The sequence below is a fragment of the Mus musculus genome, chromosome 17 (genome assembly GCF_000001635.26).
Source record: "Mus musculus strain C57BL/6J chromosome 17, GRCm38.p6 C57BL/6J".
NCBI lineage: Eukaryota > Metazoa > Chordata > Mammalia > Rodentia > Muridae > Mus > Mus musculus.
The window spans coordinates 5,670,445-5,696,556 of record NC_000083.6 but is presented as its reverse complement, the minus strand read 5'-3'; the positions used below and the strand labels follow the sequence as shown (position 1 = coordinate 5,696,556).

Here is a 26,112-nt window from a genome sequence, read left to right as displayed (position 1 = left end):
TGATTTAAGACAATCAAGAAGCCTGTCCTGCTCTTTATGATGCCACACCACCTGGTAAACTATACACAGCTGAGCAAAAGACAAGGCTACCATGCTGGTGATGGGGAGTGGGGTGGTTTGAATATGCTTGGCCTGGGGAGTGGCAAGCATATCTGGAGGTCTGACCTTGTTGGAATAGGTGTGGCCTTGTTGGAGGAAGTATGTCATTGTGGGCACGGGCTTTAAGACCCCTGTCCTAGCTGCCTAGAAGCCAGTCTTCTCCTGTTTGTCTTCGGAACAAAATGTAGAACTCTCAGCTCCCCCAGTGCCATGCTTGCCTGGATGCTGCCATGCTCCCACCATGATGAATGATAATAGACTGAATCTCTGAACCTGTAAGTCAGCCCCAATTCAATGCTGTCCTTTTTGAGACTTTCCTTGGTCGTGGTGTCTGTTCACAGCAGTAAAACCCTAACTAAGACAGAGAGACAACTGGTTAGGGGTAACTGCTGAATAGCTCTGTGTATCCCTTCAGGCACAGCACCATCCTCAACCAGCTTTTGGGGAGTCCCCATCTAAAAACGACCCCTGACGTCTATAGGGGTTCCTCTTGGTTCAATTGTTCCGGGTTTTCCTGAGGCCTCTGCTCCTTGGCTTCTGACTGCACGTACAGCATCCTTACCCCACCCCACGCCTGCCTGCCTGCTTCCTCCCCCCTTACTTCCCATCTCACATCCAGCTCTTTGCCCTGCCTCCCTCTCCTGAGTGTCTGACTTTCCAGGCACCAGCACGTATCATACTCCTGGCTCTGTAAAGCTCATCCTATTTCTGGGTCCCTCACATCAGTTTGACGCTGCCACAGGCCAAGTTCCAGGGGGACATCTGTATTTTATAGACTCAGGCCATCAATTAGGACACATTAAACATACAAAAACTTTACCTTACTTTTTTTTAAAGCCAAGGTATCCAGGCCTTTGATTCTGCCATGTAACCTATAAATGCTCCATATTCATGACTATCCTGGGATACAGGAGGCCCAGAGGCTGCAGGTTCAACACCTGTGGATTTAAAGCCTTAAGCTTACACGTGGGAAATGTTAAAATCTGGGCGTCAGAGGAATAATCCCCTTTGCGCCCCAATAGATCCGCCTCTGATAAATTTCTGGGCTCCACCCAGGCCTCCCCACACCTCAGCTATTACCTTGGTCTTCTACAGTATATCCTTGCTCTGTGACCAGGGTCCCACCTCCAGCTCTACCCTACAGTTTGCTTTGCAGTGTCTACACAGGGCACACTTTGAAACGCACATGAGGTCACTTATCATTTGTCCTCAAGGTATGATGGAACCTCCCCAGCCTGCCTCCTCCCTGCCCTGTTTCAGCCAGTTGTGCCTTGAGTCTCTGGTCCCTTGCTCTGCCTGTTTGCCTGTCTCAGGTCTTCCTTCACAGCCTGCCCTAGCTTCCAGCAGAGCCTTTTAAATCACCTGCCTCCCTTTGTCTTGCTAACCAGGACCTGCCCCTTGGAAGGGACGCCTGTTCTTAAGTGCTGAATGTCTTTCTCATATGCTCCCACATGGCCTGTGTGTTCCAGAGTGTCCTTTATGTCCTGTGTCTGCAGCCCTACCTGTAAGCTCACAGGGTAAGACCCTCATTCACCAACTGTCTCCCCGTATCCCCTTAGCATAGGGCCAGGTGCACAACTGACAGTTAGTTTAGGGTTCATAACTGGGTGAGTATACATGGTGCTCACTGGCTGTGCTCATAGTCCTAAGGGGTCCTTAGCCCTGGTACCCATTGCCTGTCTCGGTGTGCACGGATCTAGGGGCATGTATACCAGTGGCTTTTTATCCTGCTACAAAGTGACCAGAGATGGGAAGATGCATCATGTTTCATTCAATTCCTTGGTGAAAAATCAACCCATAAATCAGGCAGGGTAGGAGGTAAGGTTTCCCAAACATAAATCCTTAGGAAACTGGTCACTTTTACCATAAGACAAATGTCACATCTCTCTGCTAAATACACTGTGAGTTTAACTCCAAAAAGGCAAGATTACGCTCCGATACTATAGCAGCTTTGCCAACTTGTCGTGGGAAGGCATGTAACACAAGCCATCCTAAGAGTGTTTGGTGCTTGGAAAGAAGTCCCAATTTCAATTGTGACAACACCGAATATTCATCTGTGGGAAGGTTCTAATTTCCTAATATTATACTCCCTCTTCCCCTGGTATATTGTTTTTTTTCTACTCTTTGATTTTTTTTTTTGAGACAAGGTCTCTCTATTTAGCCTTGACTGTCCTGGATCTCATTATGTAGACCAGGCTGGCTTTTTAACTCACAGAGATTGACCTGCCTCTGCCTTGCGAGTGCTGGGATAAAAGGCATGCGTCACCATGGCCCACTCTTCCCAGTATTTCTGAGTGACATAAAGGGACAAGAAACGATAATTGGGAATACAGGATGCCTCGACAGCGCTGGCACTAGCCCTTGGCTACGGTGGTCCATTGATCCTGATCAGAGCGTCGAGGCAGCTGCACATACTGTCTTCTCTCTTGTAATGAAGGCTTAATCCAAGCCACTGACACCGGGCTCTGCCCACCCCAGGGACACTGCAGGAGAGACTGAGACCAGCCTCCCACCTCCAAGAAGCTACGTGCTACTCTTCTGTGCTTAGGTTAAAATGGGAAAGGAAGAAAGGAAAAAATAATGAACTTAAGGTATTTTTAAATGATATTTTCTTTACTTTATTTATTTATTTAATTTATTTATTTATGGTGTCGGGTGTATTCACACCACAGTGTATGTGTGGAAGGCAGACCCTGCCCCCCACCCCTCAAGAAAGATCAGACTCCGAGTAGGGCTCTGAAAGTGGATATGGACCTTCTGGACCAGCAGACTTCAGCTGAGTGAGAAGGGGCTTTTCCTAAGCTTAGCATCAGGGGCTTTTGTGGGTCCCTCTAGCAATCAGTGAATGAGAATGAGTGTAGCATGAGCTGCAGGTGGAGACAGCAGGATAAGGAGTCATACATGCTCACCAGCCTTCAAGAGGTCTGACAGGCTCCGGCCATCATCTACCAAGCCCAGCCAGCATCTACCGAAGCCCAGCCAGCATCTACCGAAACCCAGCCAGCATCTACCGAAACCCAGCCAGCTTATGCAAGGTTGTAAATAAATGCAATTTGCTAGCTCGCCTTGCAAGATGGTATAGTGAATCTGGCAGTAGGCCAGTGACAGTGGTCAGTGTCTTACGTTTCATAAAGTCTATTACTTGTCTGTGAGGGACAAGGAGCACACAGGGACCAACCCCTGAGGTAATCGGCCACACATAATTACAGGCCAGCCATCCAAGGGCACCGGCCTCATCTTCCTACAGACGGTCTCTGTGGAGGCTCGTCACGTCTTTATCCAGAGAAGACAATAATTACATCCCCACAGGTCTGGAATGGGATTTTTAAAATAAACATCCTTCCCTCCCTTAAAACAGACTCACTCTGTTTCACTTAGTTCTCAATTGGAAATACTTTCAACCTTTTAGAAAACAGAATTTAGCTTATTCCAATGAGCCAAACTGTTTTCATGCCTTGTCACTTTTTTAAAGCTTGTAAGTATGTATTAGGCTTTCAGAATTAAGGGACATGATGCTCATTATCTAATTGTCCAGCATTTCTCAGCTCAGCACTGCCCGAGTCCACCCACAGTGTGTCAGGGGTGTGAAATATTGAATGGCCATGAGCCAACAGAACACAGCTGGATCCATGAAAATCTTAGAAGAAATTTCAGGACTGGCAAGTTATATGCCTTTTTAAAAAAGTATGCGTGTGTGTGTGTGTGTGTGTGTGTGTGTGTGTGTGCGTACACAGAACATCAACCTGCTCTATTGTTTTGCTAAATGGACACAACATCAAAATGCCTCTTGATTCATCTCTCTCTCTCCCTGTAGACTGGGCCTTCAGCTCATCAGAGAAGCATCTTTGTGGGGCAGAGGGAAGGTAACACAGAGAGTTACTCCTCATTAAAGTGCAAAGAGTAAGTGACCATGGTGGAGTGCTCTGCTGTGAACGAGACCTCTAGATCACACCCACTATCCCCAAGGTGCAAGAGACATCCTAGAAGAGAAAGTGGAGAGACTGTATGAGCCAGAGGCTGGGAAGACTGCAGTGAACCAGTGTCTTTGGGACAGAACAGGCCAGTTGGGCACTGAATGCACAAGAGCTGTGGTTGCCCTCACAGGATTAAGTCAGACAACACTCATTCGAGGTGCAGGAAGGGCAGATGAGCCCCGAGGCCTGGATGAGTACCTGTTGACAGCTCATGTCTACTAGAGAGAGTAGTCTTTAGAGGTGTGACACGCCTCTTGTAGCCTGAAAATGCTACAGCAGTTGGGCCCCCATCCTTGTGCCTATGGGCAACATGCATTTGCTCCAGTGGGCTACAAAGAAGAAGGTATGAGTCGGGATGAGCTGGGGAGAAAGGGGAGCGAGTGAAATCAAAGCACATGGTGTACGTGCTTGAAATTCTGCAGGAGTAAATATTATAACTTATAACTGTGGATGCTGTAGCTTTCTTCTGTGTTCCTCCTATTGTCAGTTTCTATGTGTGTCACTGCTGTAGCATTAAAGACTGCCCCTCAAGCGGTGATAAGAGGCTCTCTTCAGAACTTTATGTTTGGTTGTTTGTACATCCATCTTTGCGCTTGATTTCTAGACCCCACTCTCCCCCAAGTCATGAGATGATAGTTTATACATTGTCTGCCTTCTAAAATTTGGGGTTTATTTATCTATTTATTTTTTATTTTTTGGTTTTTCCCTGGAACTCAGAAATCTGCCTGCCTCTGCCTCCCGAGTGCTGGGATTAAAGGCATACGCCACCATGCCCGGCTGGGTTTATTTTTTTGAAGCCTAATATGATTCATTTCTGCTCATGCTACACAAACAGCTGCTAACTGGCAAGTACAGTTCAGACAAATAAATCTCAACATAAGTCACCTTTTATCGACATCTTTGATTTTTTTTTTTTTTTGTATTTTGTTGACCTGAATGATTAAAATAAAGGAGGGAGGAAGGTTGTTTTTCACTAACGTCATCTTATATCAAACTATGTTTACATTTTCTAATAATGGTTGCTTCCTGTATTTCATACAGTGTTACTTGATGCATGCATGTGGATGACAATTTTCAACCATATTCTTTACCACCAAATAATTATCTATGGAGTGTAACAGACACGATGCATCTGTCTTGGGCTCTGTGTGTTCTGCTCTTAAAACACTGTTTCTGAGGACTGACTCTTACTTTGATATATCTAGGGTACACAGACATGCTCAGGAAATGTTGGTGATGCAAACCTACTTCTGGAGGCACATGGTAAATCCCTGTGTGCTTAGGTTCCCGGGAGCCAACAGAAGCCATCTCTTGCTATTCTCCTTGCAGAATACAATTTCTGCCACAATTACCAGCTCCCTTCCTCGACTCAAATATCTAAGAAGTAATTGCAGAACACTAGCCCGTGTTTAAAGGCAGCTGCCAAGCCAAACTCTGCCATCGTAAACCCTGGGAATTGGATGAAGCAACACTAGACCTTGCGTCTAGTGTTGGTGGTTAGCACACAGCTAGGGTATACACCAGTCTCAGCAAGCATCACAGAGGAAGCTATCAGAGCAACCAGAGGGGGTGCTGTGGGACAGGGGGACCACATGGTAAATGAGGCGTGGTTTATATGGACTTTAATGGGGGTGGGAAAGTACTGCTCCAGACAGCACCAACAGGAGACTGAGTCCCTGCAGAGGACACTGTTGCCAGACAGATCAGAAATGACAGAGGGAACAGAAGACAATGGCCTGGGGTTTGCCTTGGTTGAAGGAGGCTAGCAATGTCTGGTGTTTCCAGGGCCTGGTACAGCTCCGGGGCTTTGGGCATTCCCTCTTTTGCTCTTTCAGACCATGCAGTTTTACAGCACTGTAGGTACAAAGAAGGTCCTTTAGCCAAGGAACACGTGGGTCAAGGGCCAGGCAGCCATGACTCCAGAGGGTCATTCTTAGCTTGTAGCTGAGACTCCTCCATTAGGCAACAGTTTACAGATGTGTATGAATCTCCATCTTCATGGTTGGAAAAATATCGATTCATCCCTAGTGTGTGACTAATATCAAGGGAGCACCTTCTCATTAGCAATTGATCGTATATTAAAAATACCCAATTCTGGTTGCTCTTCCAGAAGACAGGGGTTGATTCCCAGCACCCACATGGTGGCTCACAGCCATCTGTAACCCCAGCTCCGGGCTCAATGCTAGTACCAGAGACACAACTGGGACCCAGGTATGCAGGATACATGCAGGGAAGACATCCATATACATAAGACAATATCAAAATGAAAAAATCTAATTCTGAGAACAACACAGCCGTCATCGTGGTAAAAGCTGCTGGCTCTTCTAACAGCTTGGGCTGCCAGTCAGGGAAAGGTAGAGAACAGGTTCTGGGGCAGGGTGTAGGCTGCTCAGGGTCACTTGGAGAACACCCAATGTGTTTTTGTTTTATTAGCTCCTCTTCTCATCATTGGAGAAGTGTGAGGTCCTAAGAGAGCAGGGACAGATCTAGACCCTGGATACTAGTTGCTTAAAAGCATTTTGTGGGGCTGATAGATAGATGATTCAGTGAGTTTGATACAAGGCTTTATGAACTGCGTTCAATCCCTAGAACACAAATGGAGGAGGGAAGAGAGCAGACTCCTGCAAGGTGTCTATACACAGGCCATGGCACGTACGCATGCACCCCAGCCTCTCCCCAACGCAAATAAATGTCAAAATATTTGGAAGTGCCAAGACTGCCTGGATGAACAGACAGCCTCAAACTGTCTATTCCAGATGTACATAAGTGATTGATGCTAACACCCAGGGAACTAGTTAGAGGAGGAGGATGCAGGGGAAGAGACAGACATGCAGACATGCAGCCAAACAACAACCATGTGAGAGAGACAGAGAAAATATTAATGTGCTCTCTTCCATTATTGAAGGTTGTCGAAATCCTATCAGTAAAGCAAGGTACTGTCTATCTGCCAGAATGAACCTTGTTCATGTGTGTGTGTGTTGTGTGTGTGTGTATCTTTTTGTATGGATATATGCATTGGTGTATACATAGGTGTTGAGGCCACAAGTCAGTATCTGTAGTCTTGTTAAGCTACTCATACCTTAGTTTTGGAGACAAGCTCATTCACACATTCTGCTGAATCAGCTGGCTGGCCAGTAAGCTGCAGGCTCTGCCTGTCTCTGCTTCCCAGCACTGGGGTTAGAGACATGCGCTGTTGTAACTGGCTTTGTACACGGGTGCTTGGGATCTGAACTTAGGTCCTCACACTTGTAGCTCAAACACATCACCGACTTAGCTGTCTCCCTAGGCTCCAAATCTTGTGTAAATCAGATAGCTGGATGCAGCACTACTGATGTGGGGTGGGGATCTTAGTGGCGATACTGACAGACCCTTTGTGTGTGCAATGTCTAACTGGGGCACTTTAGTGGGCACAACCTCATTTAATCCTTAGACAAAATTTATAAGCTAGATTAGGTTCACCTTGTTTTATAGAGTTGGAAACAGCAGGGAGTAATGAAAAACTTTCTCAGCTTCCAGGCTGAGAAAAAACCAGAGCACAGCCCTGGGTCTGTGTGTTGAAAGCCAGGTCCTAGCCCTTAGGTTCTACCTATTGTTTCTGTGGTTTTGCCAGCACTTGACCCTCAAGAAAGCTCTTCCCCCCATCCTTCAACTAAGAATGCAAAGCTCTTATGACTTGGCTCTCATCTAAAGTTTATTTAACAAAGAAAAGAATTTTCCAAGTTAACCTAGAAATCTACATTTCTCTGTTTCCTCTCCTATAACTCAAGAAGGCAATTATCCACCATACTTGGAAGTGATGACCCAAAGCCACTCCTGCAAGGGAAGGGAAGCCCATATTCTAACCTGGGCTTCTAACACACCACTGTCTTCTTTACTTCCTGTAAAAATAGAGCTGTTTTGGAAAAAACAACAATAACAACAACAAAAAACCTTTTATCTAAAAATACACCTGCAGCAACCTTGCAATTATGCTCCTCTGTGGGAAACTTCTGCCTGCCATTCTATTTCCTGAATGCAGAGGTCTAATCTGTGGCCTGTCACACCAAAGGCTGGTGTTGTGCAATTAACTGGAAAAACCCAAGGCTATGTAGGCTTAGATAACACTGTATGTGTGTGTCTGTGTGTGTCTATATATGTGTGTGTGTGTATCTGTGTATGTGTGTCTGTCTCTGTGTATGTGTCTGCCTCTCTGTCTCTGTCTCCCTCTCTCGGTCTCTCTCTCTCTGTGTATCTGTCTGTCTGCCTGCCTCTTTCCGTGTATCTGTCTGTGTATTTGTGTGTCTCCATGTAGTGCAATTAACAGCTTTCCTTTAACCTGACTACCCCTTACCTCATCTGTCAGAGACCTGGTTGAGATCAGCCCCAGCCCTGTGGACCAAACCTCACAGGCCCTGTCCTCTCAGGCCAGGCTTCCTCTTCCTGCCCCCAGGTCTTTTCACCTTCTCTCTTTTCCATTTGGTTTCTCTGGTTTGTGGAACACTGCCAAGCTTGCATGTGAGCTGTTGCTGTGACCAAGTCCTTAGAAAGTTGATTCCTGTCATCGCGGGCTGGTGGCTCTCACTTTCACAATCGGTAGAGCCCACCAGAGGAGACACTGTCTCAAACTGTTTTACTATGGCAAAAACATGCTACCAACTGTGAAAATTCACACGTAATTTTGGCAAGGAGATTTACACCTTGTTTGTCTGGATTCTTTAAGAGACACGTGTGCTTGTGGGCAATGTGGGACAGTATTGGGGCTATATGAATCTGTAGGAAGTAACAAGACTCTAACAGGAATTTTCAAACCATAACCAACTATGAGATGGGGAAGGTTCCTTTTTAAGCATGATTACAGCTCTAGCCCAGAGACAGGAAACAGGATTGAGACTAATGGATAGAAATGAGCAAGTGGGGACCAAAGATGGCTAGAAATGGGTACAGATTTCATAAATGGTAAGGAAGGAAGGAAAGATTTTAGATCTGTAGACAACATTCTTATTTAATCAAAATGCACCCTAGGATAATGCGCCCACCCCCACCCCCTGCACACACAGGAGAGAACATGAACAATAACCAGGGTGCTGGCATGACAGTCTAGATCTAGATTCTGTACCAGACCCAGGGGGCAAAATGAAAACCTAAGAAAAGGTCCTGAGGCTGCTCATTAGCCCTTCAGGCTGTTCCCTGGATGACACTGAAGCCACCATGCTGTCTAGCCCCAAATGTCCTCAAGGTTTGGAATAACCACTGGGATAGGTATTGCCACAAAGAGTACCCAATCACACCTAAGCCTGTCATACGGTCTTATAGGGACCCCATGTGCCCTGCATGGAGGGCAGGGTCTGATTCTGTTTTCCTAATTGAGAGCATGGCATTGTATGAAGTACTTGCCTAGACAAAGCCACTCAAAAACATCTAGGTACTAGCAGTAGCAGCAGCAGCAGCAGCAGCAGCAGCAGCAGCAACAACAACAGTAAGAGCAGCTAATGTTTCCTGGGATTACTCTGACTAATTTGTGCCTGTCTGTTTGTGTCATCTTTCAACTGTCCACTACAAAGATGAAGAAAGCACAGCAAGGTCTAAGTCATACAGGGAACATTTGGAGCCTGGCCACCCATGCCACACCCCTGGCTCCTTACTACACGGGAAGGGAGAAGAAAAGCCCAAGTTTCGCCACAGTGGATCACAAACTAACAGAAATTTAAGTTAATAGAAACCAAGACAAATACAGACAGAGAAAACATGGCCGTGGTATCCAACTGCAGATTAGTAACGTTAGGATAAAGTGAATTTAAGATTAATATGATTTCTTGGTGTGGCAGGAGTTACATTGTAAAATTTATTTATTTTTCCTCAGGTAGAATTGAGACTAGAAAATTCTGAGACTGAGAGTGGTGGAAATCAATAATGTGTTTCTGATGGAGACGTGATTCTGAGGGTGCCTGTCTCCTTCCCAGGCACGAGGAAAGGGGCAATGTTTATTTTCATATCTGTGGAGGCCAGCTATAGGAACTGCGGTCTTCTGCAGTGTGGCCAAGCCTTGCTCTGTCCCTGTTGTCACTCTCTTCTCTGAGGTTCTATCTTTAGGATGGAGGATGGCTATGAATACCAGCTCTTAGTCTAAAGGAAGAGGAAGCCCTGCCACACACCCTAGGGTCACTTGCAGAAGCCAGAGTGGGTCATAGCAGGCTATACATAGCCAGGGACCTCCAAGCTGGCACCTTCTCTCTGCCTGTCCCCCCTGTCTAAGGTCTAGCTCCACATGGAAGTTGGCTGTTTCTCTTTCCCTCCTTCAGATCCAAGGCTTCCCTAGTCAACAAAAGACACTTCCAAGCAGTGGGGAGGGTTGGGAAATGGCAAAGTGCATGCTTTAATGTGTGCAGCCAGCTGTCTGGCAATGGAAAGGCCCAGGGCTGCAGTGGATTTATTTCACATATCTGCTTATTTGGCATCCAGGGGAGAACAAAGGTCCAGTGGCTGGGAAAGAAGATCTGGGGTGCGGCAGGGTTAAAAAATAAAACCCACAGTAAAACAGAGTGTCCAGTGGAGGCCTGGTGACCGTGTTCAGTGGAGACAGACAAGAGCATTGACACATTAGCCTTTAGTAGATGCATTAAGGACAGGTCCCCACCATTTTAGCACCCAAGCGGGTGCTTGCTGCTCTTGCAGTATCCCGGGTCCTACTCACCTACGCAGTTATCACACAGGCTGCAGTGGGAGGCTCGAGGGGGGCGGAAAATCTTGCAGGTAAAACAGTACTTTAGTTTCACGGTCTGGCCATTGATGACGACTTCTTTGGTTCTGGGAGGCGGGCGATACCCCCCTGAACTGGTGCCGTTGGCTATATCTGCCGGAAGAAGGAAACACAGCACACATGTTCAGAACTCTATGTCAGCTCTGTGGTCCCTGTCTCCTGATCCAGGGGCCAGGTCTAGTTGTGGTCAGTGATCCTAGGGCAGCAGCCACCACACTTGACTGCTCTGGGTTAGCACGTGCAAAGGTTGCTTAATGGAGATTCTGGCTGAGCCTGTTCCTGCTGGTGCTCTGCTCCAAGGCTGAAACGGTGTATGGCCCAGCTACTTGAGAGATGATCTCCACTGGGCTATACCCACTCCCTCCTCTGCAGGGCATAGATAGGGGACAAGCCTTAGGGCTACTTGGTAAGAGGTACCCAAGTGACTGAAAGGGGTGGGGTGGGGCTCCCCCTGATCTAGCTACCAGTTCACTAAACTTGGGTCAAAACCCTAGAATGGTATTGGTTTTGTTACAGCAGCAGTCTTGTCCCAATTAACTCAATGATCTCTTTCATTTTCCTCCTTGAACTGAGTTCTTAAAGCTAGCGGCGGCATCTCCCTGCTTTGCCCGCTGGCCTTAAACGTAGCAGTATAGGAAGGCAGGAAGGAATATCCACTTTAAAAACAACCCTAACACCCAACAAAACCCAACACCCCTTCATGATAAAAGTCTTGGAAAGATCAGGAATTCAAGGCCCATACCTAAACATATTAAAAGCAATATACAGCCAACCAGTAGACATCAAACTAAATGGTGAGAAGCTGGAACCAGTCCCACTAAAATCAGGGACTAGACAAGGCTGCCCACTCTCTCCCTACCTATTCAACATAGTACTTGAAGTCCTAGCCAGAGCAATTCAACAACAAAGGGAAATCAAGGGGATACAAATTGGAAAGGAAGAAGTCAAAATATCACTTTTTGCAGATGATATGATAGTATATATAAGTGGCCCTAAAAATTCCACCAGAGAACTCCTGAACCTGATAAACAGCTTCAGTGAAGTAGCTGCATATAAAATTAACACAAACAAGTCAATGGCCTTTCTCTACACAAAGAATAAACAGGCTGAGAAAGAAATTAGGGAAACAAAACCCTTCACAATAGTCACAAATAATATAAAATACCTTGGCGTGACTCTAACTAAGGAAGTGAAAGATCTGTATGATAAGAACTTCAAGTCTCTGAAGAAAGAAATCGAAGAAGATCTCAGAAGATGGAAAGATCTCCCATGCTCATGGATTGGCAGGATCAATATAGTAAAAATGGCTATCTTGCCAAAAGCAATCTACAGATTCAATGCAATCCCCATCAAAAATCCAACTCAATTCTTCAATGAATTAGAAAGGGCAATTTGCAAATTCATCTGGAATAACAAAAAACCTAGAATAGCAAAAACTCTTCTCAAGGATAAAAGAACCTCTGGTGGAATCACCATGCCTGACCTAAAGCTGTACAGAGCAATTGTGATAAAAACTACATGGTACTGGTATAGCGACAGACAAGTAGTCCAATGGAACAGAATTGAAGACCCGGATATGAACCCACACACCTATGGTCACTTGATCTTTGACAAGGGAGCTAAAACCATCCAGTGGAAAAAAGACAGCATTTTCAACAAATGGTGTTGGTTCAACTGGCGGTTATCATGTAGAAGAATGGGAATTGATCCATTCCTATCTCCTTGTACTAAGTTCAAATCTAAGTGGATCAAGTAACTTCACATAAAACCAGAAACTGAAACTTATAGAGGAGAAAGGGGGAAAAGCCTCGAAGATATGGGCATAGGGGAAAAATTCCTGAATAGAACAGCAATGGCTTGTGCTGTAAGATAGAGAATCAACAAATGGGACCTCATAAAATTGCAAAGCTTCTGTAAGGCAAAAGACACTGCCAATAAGACAAAAAGGCCACCAACAGATTGGGAAAGGATCTTTACCTATCCTAAATCAGATAGGGGGCTAATATCCAATATATATAAAGAACTCAAGAAGGTGGACTCTAGAAAATCAAATAACCCCATCAAAAAATGGGGCTCAGAGCTAAACAAAGAATTCTCACCTGAGGAATAACGAATGGCTGAGAAGTACCCTTAATCAGGGAAATGCAAATCAAAACAACCCTGAGATTTCACCTCACACCAGTCAGAATGGCTTAGATAAAAAATTCAGGTGACAGCAGATGCTGGCGAGGATGTGGAGAAAGAGGAACACTCCTCCATGTTGGTGGGATTGCTTATACAACCACTCTGGAAATCAGTCTGGTGGTTCCTCAGAAAATTGGACATAGTACTACTGGAGGATCCTGCAATACCTCTCCTGGGCATATATCCAGAAGATGTCCCAACCAGTAAGAAGGACACATGCTCCACTATGTTCATAGCAGCCTTATTTATAATAGCCAGAAGCTGGAAAGAACCCAGATGCCCCTCAACAGAGGAATGGATACAGAAAATGTGGTACATTTACACAATGGAGTACTACTCAGCTATTAAAAAGAATGAATTTATGAAATTCCTAGGCAAGTGGATGGACCTGGAGGGCATCATCTTGAGTGAGGTAACCCAATCACAAAAGAACTCAAATGATATGTACTCACTGATAAGTGGATATTAGCCCAGAAACTTAGAATACCTAAGATACAAGATACAATTTGCAAAACACATGAAACTCAAGAAGAACGAAGACCAAAGTGTGGATACTTTGCCCATTCTTAGAATTGGGAACAAAACACCCATGGAAAGAAAAAACCCAAAAACCAGGTATTTTCTTGAAAAAAAAAATATATTTTACAAATCACATCTGTGTTTTGTTTAGAATATTTTTTTATTATTTTTAGAGCCTGTTTTAAAATGTTAAAGAAAATACAAATATTTTTTCTTTCAAAAATTTATACTTATTTATGTGTGGGGAAGGAGGAACATACTCTGTGTGTGTGTGTGTGTGTGTAGGTGTGTGTGCATATATACACAAGCTAAGCAAGTCAGTTCCTTTTTTTTTGATTTTTTGATTATATATTTTCTTTATTTACATTTCAAATGTTATCCCATTTCCTAGTTTCCCCTCTGAAAATCCCCTATCCTGTCCCCCTTCTCCCTGTTCCCCAGCCCACCCACTCCCGCATCCTGGCCCTGGCATTCCCTTGCACTGGGGCATAGAGCCTTCACAGGACCAAGGGCCTCTCCTCCCATTGATGACCATTGATGGCCATCCTCTGCTAGATATTCAGCCTACTTTCTACTGTGTAGGTTACAGGGTTAGAACTCAGGTATTCAGGTATGGTGGCAAGCACCTTTATCCATAGAGCTGGCCCCTAAGTCTATTTTGTTTAAAAGATTCTATATCTCACAGCCTGGTTCTTCTCCCTGGTCTCCCATGAGAGTAAGTGGGCAACTGGATACGCCCCCCACCCCTGCACACACTGACTATCGATCTGATGTGCACAACAATTGAGACCCCTGTTATAGAGGAAGGTATGGCTTCTAGCTTTGCTCACACGCTGGTTCCCCACAGCCATTCTAAGGCTTGGGGCAGGCAGCTGCAATGTGACCATCCAGTGTCAAAGAGAAGAGCAAGAACCCTGCAAGTGCTTTTGCTAAGACTCTGGAGTGGTTCCAGGGATCTTTGGAGCTGGCAAATTGAAGGTAGGTGCTCTGTTAATTCTCACCCACTACCACACACGACACACTTCTGCACACTCCCAACATGGCAGGCATTAGTGACGTCATCAACACAGACCCTCCAAACAACCGAGGCAGAAGTTATCTGGAGAGCTCTGAAACAAAGGGTGTCCTTGTCTTAGCCTCAGAATTCTGATCTCACTGGGGTGGGCAGAGTGAGGCTTGGTGATTTAAAAGGTGCCTCGAAGATACTCCAATTGGTGGCCAATGCTGGAACCACTACTGTGGGGTGAGGTCTACACAGCATCTATTTTATACAACAGCTCATCAGAGACCAGACTTCTTGCTTAAAACCATAAGTAGCCATGGAGCCAACTCTAGGGGCCATGGCTACTTAACCTGGATACTTTTTTGGGTATCTTTCCCCAGAATGGCATCCAGGTGATCTCCCCACCAAGTGATGCTAAGGCCAGCAGCATCTAGTGTGCCTGCTGGGAAGGGAGGAGCGAGAACTGGATGAGGTGGCCTCCCTAAGCACCAGGCTGGAAAGGACAGGCTCAGAGCACATCAATGACAAGGGAAGATCTCTGTGAACACTGGCTGGGTGGCCTTGAGGCCTAAAATAATAACTCGGTAGTTTTACATCATCTGTGACATGAACTGGTTATGCTTAGCACTACCAAACGGGTTTAAAACACTGAAAGATCAGTTACAAGGAAGAAAATCAAATACCTGTGTTAAGTGCATCTGAAAGCTTTGGAGCTGACCTCCCATGGCTAATACTTGGAAATGCCAGAGCAGGCAGCACCTGCACCTTGGACAAAGCCTACCTTTGCATAGCCAGGGTCTGGCAGAGTGAGCTCGTGGGCACCCCTCACAACAGACCCTATTGATCTTATAGCTCCAAAGCGCTTCTTTAGGAAAGATTAAGCTTTCAGGATACAGAGTGAGCCGAAAACTAGGATCCAACAGACAGAGCAAACTGTAGCTGAAGAAGTTAGCCCAAACCCCCAAAACTCTTGAATGAGATAATTGGAAAGTTAATATTAAAAAAAAAAAAAAGTTGAGAAGACCAGATTCAGGACCCATATCTGCCATTAACTGACGGGACAATCAGAGATAAAAAGAAAAACAAGCAACAACAACAACAAAATAATGGGACAATATTCACAAAGGGCTGCCCCTGCTGCACAGGTGCTGGGTGGTCCCAGGCAGCTGAGGACATCTTCTGTGGCTGCCTGCCCAGCCACTGACCCTCCTGTCTAGTCCTCCTGTGCCTTTGGACCAGAGTCACTCATTGCCTTTGCACCTGCTTCATTCATTCTCCCAACAACCCTCAGGCAGCCTTCTAAATGTCCGCAGAGTCCTCGGAGCTCCCACTTCCTATAGCAGTTAAACATGGAGCCTGTATCCCCGAACCCTGCAGCAGCCCTGTGCTCTCAGGAGAATCCAGCTGCTGTACGGCTGGGGGATATACACAGTGCTCTCTGCACTGGGGCATGGGGCTGGGGTGGAGAAAGGCCCAGTTCAGGCTTCTCTTCTGATAGTAGAGCCGGCGAGGAGCGGTGCTCTTTTGCACCCATGGGCTTACATTGTGTTTAATTCATCAATTTATTCTGTCAACTGGGCTCTGCTGCACCTCTACTGAGTGGCGGCCTCAGCACCTGGGGCTTCAAATACTAACCTAAAGGCAAAAGTTTTTCTTCAATGTTCAGACTGAAGGTGGTGGCTGGTCACAAAGCCTGGCACCCGTTGAGCTCCTCAATGCCTGCAACCCCAGGTATGTGGCATAAAGGGTGTAGCTGAATGTTCTGGTCTAATCCCCAATTATTCTGTGTGGGACTTTGTGTGTATGTGTGCATGCACACAACAATTGTGCCTCTGTTTCATAGAGCGTCTCTTTGTGGTTTAAATACAGCTCTTGAGAAAGAATAATCAAGTCTACAATAGCTAATGGTTGAAGAATGCTAGAATTTGGGGGGAGAGGGTAAAATTGGTTAGCTTGGAAATTACTATTTCCCAAGGGTATTTTGCACAAGTATTCTGAAGGAAAACACAAAAGCCTGAAATGGCTTTTACTTTCATAAAGATCCCTCCTGCTAATGGTTGGGCGTTGTTGGCAGAGAGGTGCAAATGATAATGTATACTTGCTTGGTTACGTCTGGCACCAACCCTGCAATCAGAGAACTAAGGGCCCGAGGGGACAGAAGGAGAGGTTGGCTACATGTGCTCTGGAATGGGAGACCAGCAGTGAAGGAGGTATCTCAGGGAAAGAGAAATCTTGGGCTAGCCAGAGACTTCTGGTAACTGTTCCTTAATATATGGCTTCCTTTTCAAGGCCTTTCTTTGTCTGGGAAGCCATTATTTTCTTTTGAGAGACCAGGGTGCTTATATCACAAAGCTGATTTTCACTCTAAACTGCTATGACAAATAACTAAGACTGCTTTCTTAAAACACAAGAGGGAAAAAATGTCACCTTTGAAGATGTGGATTAAGATTCCCTTTCCAGCTGAAGGCTTCATCTGCAGTGGCAGTCCCTTGTGTACTGAGGTTTCACAGACCATTAACCAGATGACAGGGCATCTGCCAAAGTGGTGGGAACCTCTGCTAACAGGAGTTTAGTCAGCGTGAAGATAGGGCAGGGGGCAGATGTAACTTCATACTCTGGTCCACAAGACTCTACTGCAGTCTTGGAATATGGTTGTTCACTGCTACACACACAGTCATGGATTTAACAAATATAAATATCTAACAGATGTCCACTAGAGGCCTAAAGTCTTCCAAGTGCTATGAATGCAGGACAGGAGAAATCCTTTGTACTTTGTGGCACAGGCTCTAGGGAGAGCTGATAAATTCAGTGAACAGAATTCTGCTAATTCAAATGTACAAACAAACCATACTACAGACTAGACCTCACACTTGGCTGGTGGCTGGGATCACTTAAGGTAGTGTTTTTCATCTGGGGGTGATTCTATCTAAAGGGGAAATGTGGAAATGTCTGGAAACATTTCTTTATTTGTCACAAGTAGGAGGGAATACTCCTGGCACCTGTCGTGGAGGCCAGGCATTCTGGTAAACATCCCATAATGCACAGGCCAACCCTTCACAAAGGAATTTTACAGCCCATACGTGAATAGTATTTTGCTGGAGAAGCCACTCAAAGTGTGGTCCCTGAACCAGCAGTTTTGGAGCCATCAAGAAACTTGGTTGAAATGAACCAGTTTGGTGCTGCCCCCACTCTGAGTCCCCTTGTCCAGAATCTGCATTTTCAAAGATCCCCAGGTGATTTGGGCTCCTGCGGAAGCTTGGAAATCATTGCTGTTGTTATGACACTCCTCAGTAAGTAGGCTAGACTTGCTGGCAGGTCAGATGATATGTTAACTACGCTTGGTGAGGTTCCAGTATCTTCCTTAGGTACTCAGACAAATACCATGCATGCAAACTTACTTATCTGGAAGTAATAGAGAGAAAGGATGGGAGAGAGAGGGGGGGGAGACTACTCTTCAACATACTCATCTTACATAGACGCTAATAGAAGCTAAGAACAGTATTTTTATAGATGCTCTCAGCTCACACTTATAGTTGACAAAGCTAGCTGGGGTCCTAAGAGCTAAGCCCTAATTCTTAGCCCTGCCAGCTGGAGAACCCAGTGGTTATCTAAGAATGAAGGTAACAGAGAGGTAGCCACGCCACTTGCAAAGAGTTGATACAATATGGTTAGTTATAGAAAGTTGCCCCCCACCCCCCACCCCCGAAAGAGCAAAGCCTGGTTTTCAAACATTTTTAATCTGGGATATTTTCAGAGGAAAATTTTTACAAATCACCTCAATATATGTATTATAGTCAGGAGCGAAGCACTAGGTTGGCTGAGATGGGGCCAAATTGTTAGTCCTGTGTATTTTCCTCCTGGGGACACAATTTGAAAAATACCATAAAAGACAAGAGCTGTGGTCTAGATTAGATACCAAGAGGAATCTTGTACATGTATATATGCCCTTGTGAAGCTAATGAGATGGCTGTATGTGTTAGGCTGGGAAATACCAGTATTCACAATGAATTCAGTGACTTTAAAACCCAAATATTTCTATAACTAATACTTGAAGTGTAAAAGTAACTTGTATTTCCCAGATTAATTGTCATCTTGGAGGCTTACTGCTGAACAGGCTCACCCTTTCTAGCTCTTTCTAAACTCTGGCTGGCTGGTTCGACTAAGCTGTTCTGGTCCAAAACTCATCTCCAGGCTGACTGATTCAAACTGGTTTCTCTCAGCTGCTACTGAATTGCTCTGCTTAGCAAAACTGCCTTTAGATTCCATGAATGGAAACTGTACTGACCTCAACTGAACTCCTCTTAACTGGACGGCTCTGCACTCAGCTGAACTCGACAGGACTGTCTGAGCATCTCTCTCCCTCACTGCTCTTGTAAGCAGCCCCTCTTTCCTGTCCTTTCTAGTGAGAGCAGGGCTTGTCCTCTCTCTGTCTCATTCTTCCAAAATCTCTTTCTAACTCATCACTTTGTCTGCCCCTCAGTTAGACATCACTGACATCACTTTCAAACATGGCAAACTAACTTCACCTTCATTGTTAGGGATTCAAGGTGTACACTAAGGGTGTGTCTGTATTCCAGCCAGCCCAGAGGTGTACCATTCCTACCAGATCATACAGACCTGGAAGATTTTTGGATGTGATCTCTTTCCAGAGCAACCATGTTGCTGACTTAAAATTCCTCTATGGGAAACACATGTTTCAGAAAACTGAAACAGCCAGGCATGATAGCACACGCCTTTAATCCCAGCACTTGGGAGGCAGAGGCAGGCAGATTTCTGAGTTCGAGGCCAGCCTGGTCTACAGAGTGAGTTCCAGGACAGCCATGGGTACACAGAGAAACCCTGTCTCAAAAAAACAAAACAAAACAAAACAAAACACCCCAGAAAACTGAAACAGAGAATGCTGTCAGTGTGTGTGTGTATGTGTGTGCGCGCACACGCATGCATGTGTGCATGTGCACACACACACACTCTTTGGAAAGAATTAGGAAGTGTGGCCCTATTGAAGGAGATATGTCACTGGGAGCAGGCTTTGAGGTTTCAAAAGTCCATACCATTCCCAGTTAGCTCTCTCTGCTTCTTGGTTGTGTCTCAGAATATAAGTTTTCAGTTGCTGCTCTAACACCATACCTGCCTGCTTGATGCTCCCTGCTATGATAGTCATGGATTCACCCTCTGGAACTGTTAGCCCAAAAACCTCTTTCTTCTATAAATTGTCATGGTCATGATATTTATCACAGCATAGAAAAGTAACCAAGATACTCAAGATAATTTGGATTCCCATGTTCAGTCATGTCATGGAAAGGTGATATAAGGCCTACATCTATCAAAGGCTCCTCTCTTTGAGAGTACTCAGATCCCAGAGGACATTATATATTATATATGTATATAATCATTAATTAGTGCAACTTAAGATGGAGGAAAAAGAAAGCGCTTAGTCACCATGATGTCTTAGTTTAATTAACCAAGCTAATCCAACCTATGCTTGTAACAAATGAAAATTAATGGTGATCTTATTTTGGGGGCACTCTTTTCCAGTTGGATTCAAAGCCTTGTCCTTGAGTATAAAGGGAAGAAAAGTGCCTTTGTCCTTGCAGAGTTTAAGTCTTTTCTAATGTTGTCAGACTTCCCTGCACACATACACACAGAACTGCTGTGCTGTGTCAATGCAAGTCAGTTCTTCTGAAGGCCAAAGTTCTGCATATCTGCATGTGTTTGTACTCTGTGGGGCACAGATTCTGTGCTGTCAGAGACGAAAGGCTACTGTTAGCCGATAGGGATCGGCCTGGCTTGCCAGTGTGTGCAAGATAAGCAGAGGAGAACAAAGGGAACGGTGGGCACTGGACAGCACTCTGTGGCCGGTCATGCTTCCATGTCACCACCAGGAAATCTGACAGGCTTCTACCGAAGCTCAAGGGGCATCCATAAGAGGGCATCGGTGAGGACCTGGATGTGAGGGCTGGCTTCTATCTCACTTGGTGCACACTATAAGACTCTATCCGCATCCCTGAGAGACAGGGATCTAAGGGTGTCAGCAGCACAGAAGCAGGGGCTGTTATTTATAAACATGCAGCTCTTTAAAGGATTAAAAAATGTCCACTGAGGGGGGGATACTACTCTTTTTTGCTTCTCATTAGGATGAGTAAAAATCTTCAATGGGATTACTACTATAAGCCTCCCCCCTCTTTCTCTCTGTTCCATGTACAGTAGAATCCTCTAGGAACAAATGTATTACAAATAATAATAGGTAGGACCCATATGAAGCAAACTATAAAAAAATATGGAGTCTCTGAGGAGATTCTGACACCGCCTGCCCCAGGGGCACTCAGTGGCATGGAGGGAGATGCAGTGTTTGAATCGCATCTACTCTACCCAGATGGCTCTGGGCATTCATTTCAGTGCCCATGAGCTCTACAGATGATTTAAGAAACCTTGACAGACTTAATAAGATAAAACTGTATTTCACCTGAAAAAAAAATGGCTGAGGACATTTGCAAACAGAAATAATGAGGGGTAATAAGAGGCCCAGGGATAAACGGAACAGTGAAACAAAGAACCGGTGCTTACTAAATAGACACAAATTCTCTCAAGATTTATTACCCGATAAACAGAGCTCAAATTAGCAAAGAAATACAGATAGATTTGTGATAAACAACTTAAGAGGAAGAAATAATCTAAAACCAGAGCCATTCCTCTTAGATATATAGCAAAAATTCAAATATAAAAAAACCAAAAAACCATAATTAAAAAAACGTACAGATTAGAGGTCATTTAAAAATGTTTTATTTAGCTGGGTGTGGTGGCACATGCCTTTAATCCCAGCACTCGGGAGGCAGAGGCAGGCGGATTTCTGAGTTCGAGGCCAGCCTGGTCTACAAAGTGAGCTCCAGGACAGCCAGGGCTATACAGAGAAACCCTGTCTCAAAAGACCAAAAAAAAAAAGTTTTATTATGTTTATTTATTTATATGAGTGCGTGTGCACATATGCACACATGTATACCAGTATGGAGGTCTGAGGACAACCTGCTAGGATTAGCCTTTTCCCTACGCCTAGTGGGCCCCAGAGATTGAACCAGACCACCAGCATCAGGGGCAAGTGAGCCATCTTACTGGCCCTGGTATTAAGCATATATAGCAAGACAACCTGCATAAAGAACACATAGACGCTTTCTCACATAAAATTGAAAAATTATATGTCAAACTCCCATAAAGCGCAAATGATGAGGTAGAAAAGTAATTTTTGCATGCATCATGAAACCCTGAAAAAAATGCTTGCCAATAGGTAAAAAAGACAAATATTCTAAGAGGAATGTGTGTGTGTGTGTGTGTGTGTGTGTGTGTGTGTGTGTGTGTGTAACTATATAGGCAACTCACACAAAGGAGTTGAGAAGAACCCAGGAGTTTACTTTCAAAAAGGTTTGTGAGTCTTGATCAACTCACTGAAACAAGTGTATTCTAAGGTTCATTTCTCAGTGATGTTAAGAGCAGAAATACAAGTTTTTATGCTTTTGGTAGAGATATAAACTAGCATAACCTTGGTAGGGGGCAAGGAAGTCCTGTCTATCAAAACTTTAACGACAAAGCTCTGGGCATGAAAAGATGGCGCAGTGATGAAGGGCACTTGCTACTTGTCAAGTTCTCAGCACCCACACTGGCTCACAACCATCTGTAACTCCAGTTACAAGGGATCCACCACTCTCTTCTGGCCTCTGTGGGCATCACACACATGTGGTACCTGTATATACATGCATGCAGGCTAAACGGTCCCACACATAAAATAACAACAAATCTGTAACGATATAAATCACTTGGCCCAGGAATAGCACAATAGGAGTTTATTATATATTTGGCGTAAGGGAAATGTCATGAACACTGAAGACAACATGGCCACTTATTATTAAAACCTGGGAACAGTTGCAGAGTTAACCTGAGGGCAGATAAACTATGATTGATCATACACTGAAACTATGATAAACCCAGTAAAGACGAGGTAGGAGGGTGAACAGCCTATTGAGGGGAAATCGCTTTCAAAATAGTAATATACAATGTTTTTCAGAGAAAAATCAGGATGTGTCAAGACGTTAACTGCAGATACCGTTGACTTAGGACTTAAAGCACTATTAGGTTAAAAATCTATTTTAATTTTCTTTATACTTTTCAAGTTTTCATAAGCAAAATCTATTACTTCCTAAGTGAGAAAAAAATGTTATTTTTGAAACTGAGTTTTAGTTGGGGCATAAAACGTTCACAGGAGACTGAGGTTGTTTGAATGTCCTGACAGTTACAAATGTAGGTGGTGTGGAAAGGCCTCTGATGTTTGGAGGAAATTAATTACAAGTTCAGAGATTTCATTGATCATTTCTGGAAGCTGTCCTCTGTGCCTTCCTAGAAGACTATGTGTAAGACATTATTCAGAGACTCACATCATTCCTGAAGCCCAGAGGAGGAGGTTCCTTCAGCCATGGCTGGGCTCTCAAGATCTTGGGCTCTCAAGCTGTCTCCTAGGCACACAGCGATGTATAATGTGTGGGGCTAAGTCAGAAACCCAGGTCCTTTAACATACATCAACCCTGCAGAACATTTACTTCTAAGAAAATCACCTTATGCTACTGGAATTATTTCTTTGATCTGCAGAGATATTATGTAGACATTGCACAGGGAAAAACCAAGGAGGGGTAGGAGGGGCACTTCACTGAGAGTCAGGACACAGAGCCATGTTGTCTGAGATCGGTACCCACTGTGTGACAGAACCTCTCTGGCTGTGCAAAGGTAAAGACAGAGAAGGTGCTTATCTTTGGGTGTAGAATTCTATAGCAGACTTTCCTACTACTCAGTCTTCTGATTCCACTGACCATGGCTTCACTTTGGACTCTAACATTTGTGTGTTTCACTCTGGACACTACTGAGTGACTGGCCTGTGTTCTCTGTTGTGGGTTGGATGAGTCTACGTGTTAAAGGCCAGGTCCCCAGGGTGCCTTCTTGGGAGGTGCTGTGAATCCTTAGAAGAAGGGAGCTATGGCTGGTCTGTAGGTCATTGATGGCCTGATCCTTGCTATGGTTTAAATGTAAAATGTCCTCCTTGGGCTCCTGGGTTTGAATGCTTAGTCCCCAGCTGGTGGCAGTACATGGAAGAAAGTAGGTCTTGGGGGTGTGGCCTTAAGGTTTTACAGCTCAGATCTACTTCCTGTCTGCTCTCTGTTTCTTGTCAGAGAGGCCATGTGACTAGCTGGTTTCTTGCTCCCACTGCAGTGGTGGAATGTGTCCCCTCAAACTCTAACTTACCGGGGATTGTGGGACCCTGGCTTCCCAGCCCTCTCTTGCAACATGAACAGTTTGTTCCGACACATGCTCCCTCAGATGCCATCAAGGGCCTTACCAGGGGCCCAGAACAGTGGTTCCACCCACTGGGACTTCCAGAGTGGATCAGTGAACCAAAATGAAACGTTTCTCTTAATAAGTTAGTTATCTTGTATATTTAACTATAGTTATGAAAAAATTACTTCTTATATGGTGTTTTTTTTATTCTCATAAACAGATGTCAATATGTAAAAGGACCAAGTAATAAGTAGCCAACATGCCCAGACCCAACATACTTAGCCTAGACCCAGTCCCACAGTGGGCCAATCCTCTCAATTTAACACCTTTTTTCTAAAGTGATAATGAGAAAAGCCAAATAGTCTTGCTTTCCTAATTTCCAAAGACAGCCTGGAAGAACTTATCGGTAGATCACTGCCATTTCACCCCACATCTCATAAACACTTTGCTGGCCCATGGCACCTTCCAATGCCACCACTAAGACCCCAAATAAAAATCAGACAAAATTCAGATGCATATAAATGTGATTTTATGATTGGCAACAAATTGGTGCTTATAGGTTCTCTAATAAGGGATCCTATCCACATGGTGAGATGACATTGTAAGAGCTGAGAGAATCAGGTTGAATGGTTTATTATCAAGTTTCTGTGGTTACTAGGATGTGTGTGTGTGTGTGTGTGTGTGTGTGTGTGTGTGCGTGCGCATTACTGAAGTTTCAATGTTTCAGCATTGATTTTCAGAGACAGCCAATCACTGAAAATATCTGTCATGTTTGATAGAAAACAGAGAGAAATGGGTTTATATTTCTTGCAACTGGTTGAAATGGCTACCAGTTCCTACATATCAGGAACTGATAAAATATACAGGAAAACAGCTAAGCTAGAGACTGATATTTGCAGTTGGGTGGAATACATTTTTGTATTAGGATGTGGCTACAAGCCTACAGCAGCCAGAAAGTAGAATGTGGTACCTTGTGAGACTGATTCCTCTTGTGAGAGACCCTCACCCACATGTGCCCAGAGGTGTAGCATGGTGATCCCAGTAGCTGTTGGTCTTACCCTGGCCTCTAATCGCACCCCAGGCATGAACAACGAGCCAGCACAGTGCTTCAGTCCAGCCACAGGGAGTCTAGTGAAGTTTCTGTGTTTCTTTTCTCTTTGAAGCATCAACGTGTGTCCTGTTCCTTCGTGACAAAGGCCTTAGGTCTCATGTCATAGATGGGCTGCGGAGCTCTGGGTGTCAGTCCCCAGCTGCCAGGTTGGACCGAGGCTCACTCCTCACACGAGACACCTGCCAACTGTCTCTCCTGGTTTTTCCCTGCAGATAGCCCTTTGAGTCGAGAGACTGAAATATTTTGTTAGGTATTTCACAAACACCTGTGTTTTTCACTGTCTCTGCAAACTTTCAGATACTAAGAAAAACCAGTTTCTGGGACTCTGGGAAGGCAATATATATAGGTGTTTAGCTTTCCAGCTAAACTCAGTCCCTCACAGCCAAACACAGGTTCTCCGACTGAGTCAGCTGTGTTTGCATCTGCCATGACAACCCTCAGGCAGCTACACTGTCAGGTGTGTTGCCAGGTTTATGTGATGTTAGGATGCCGGGTCTCACATGATCTGGCTTGGTGACACACCCACATGCTGATTTGGGGAAACTCATTTACTGAGGATGTGCATCATAAGAGATGAAGTGTGTATGCTATGTCACTTTTTGTCACTCTGGCCAGAATACCTGACACAAACAACTTAAGGGAAATATCTGTTATTGGGTTCACGGTCACGGAGGGCTCATTCCCAGTTGCCTGGCCTCCTCTGCTTGGGCAGAGCATCACAGTGGCAGGAACATGTGACTGAGTCACTTCTTGGTGGACAGGAGGAGACTCGGAGGCCTGAGTTCAGAGTGAACTCAGGGGGCTTTCTCATACTAATTGAGGGTTTGTGAGTTCCTAAGAATCACAGTTTGTTTGTTTTTTAAATTTTCCAACAAAAAAAAGGCAGAGAGATGGGGAACACAGGGAGAGGATAAGGCACATCCCCCCCACCCAACCCCCCCCCCACTCCCCCCCACACTCCCTGGTACATTTCCTCAGTGTTATGTCTCCCAACTTAGCTCCACCTCCTACTTATTTGATCTCCCAATGATGTTCTCCTACTAAAGAACTAATAAAAGATGAATCCGTCGATTGTGTCAGAGGCCTCAGCATCTAATTTTCTCCAGAGCCACAATCACAGACACACCCAGAGGTGTGCCACACTAATTCCATAGATATTTCTTAATCTACTCAA

The 26,112-nt window shown here is 44.8% G+C and overlaps 1 protein-coding gene across 9 annotated transcripts in view; it reads right to left on the bottom strand.

Moving 5' to 3' along the window:
* Nucleotides 1-26,112, bottom strand: part of Zdhhc14 (zinc finger, DHHC domain containing 14) — a 261,330-nt gene that overhangs the window by 57,335 nt on the left and 177,883 nt on the right. For all 9 annotated transcript variants that reach the window (XM_006523214.3, XM_006523215.3, NM_146073.3 and 6 more), the window contains one exon: nt 10,744-10,902. In XM_006523214.3, the coding sequence (XP_006523277.1) occupies nt 10,744-10,902 (159 nt within the window). Of the gene's footprint in view, nt 1-10,743; nt 10,903-26,112 lie in introns of those variants that run through there.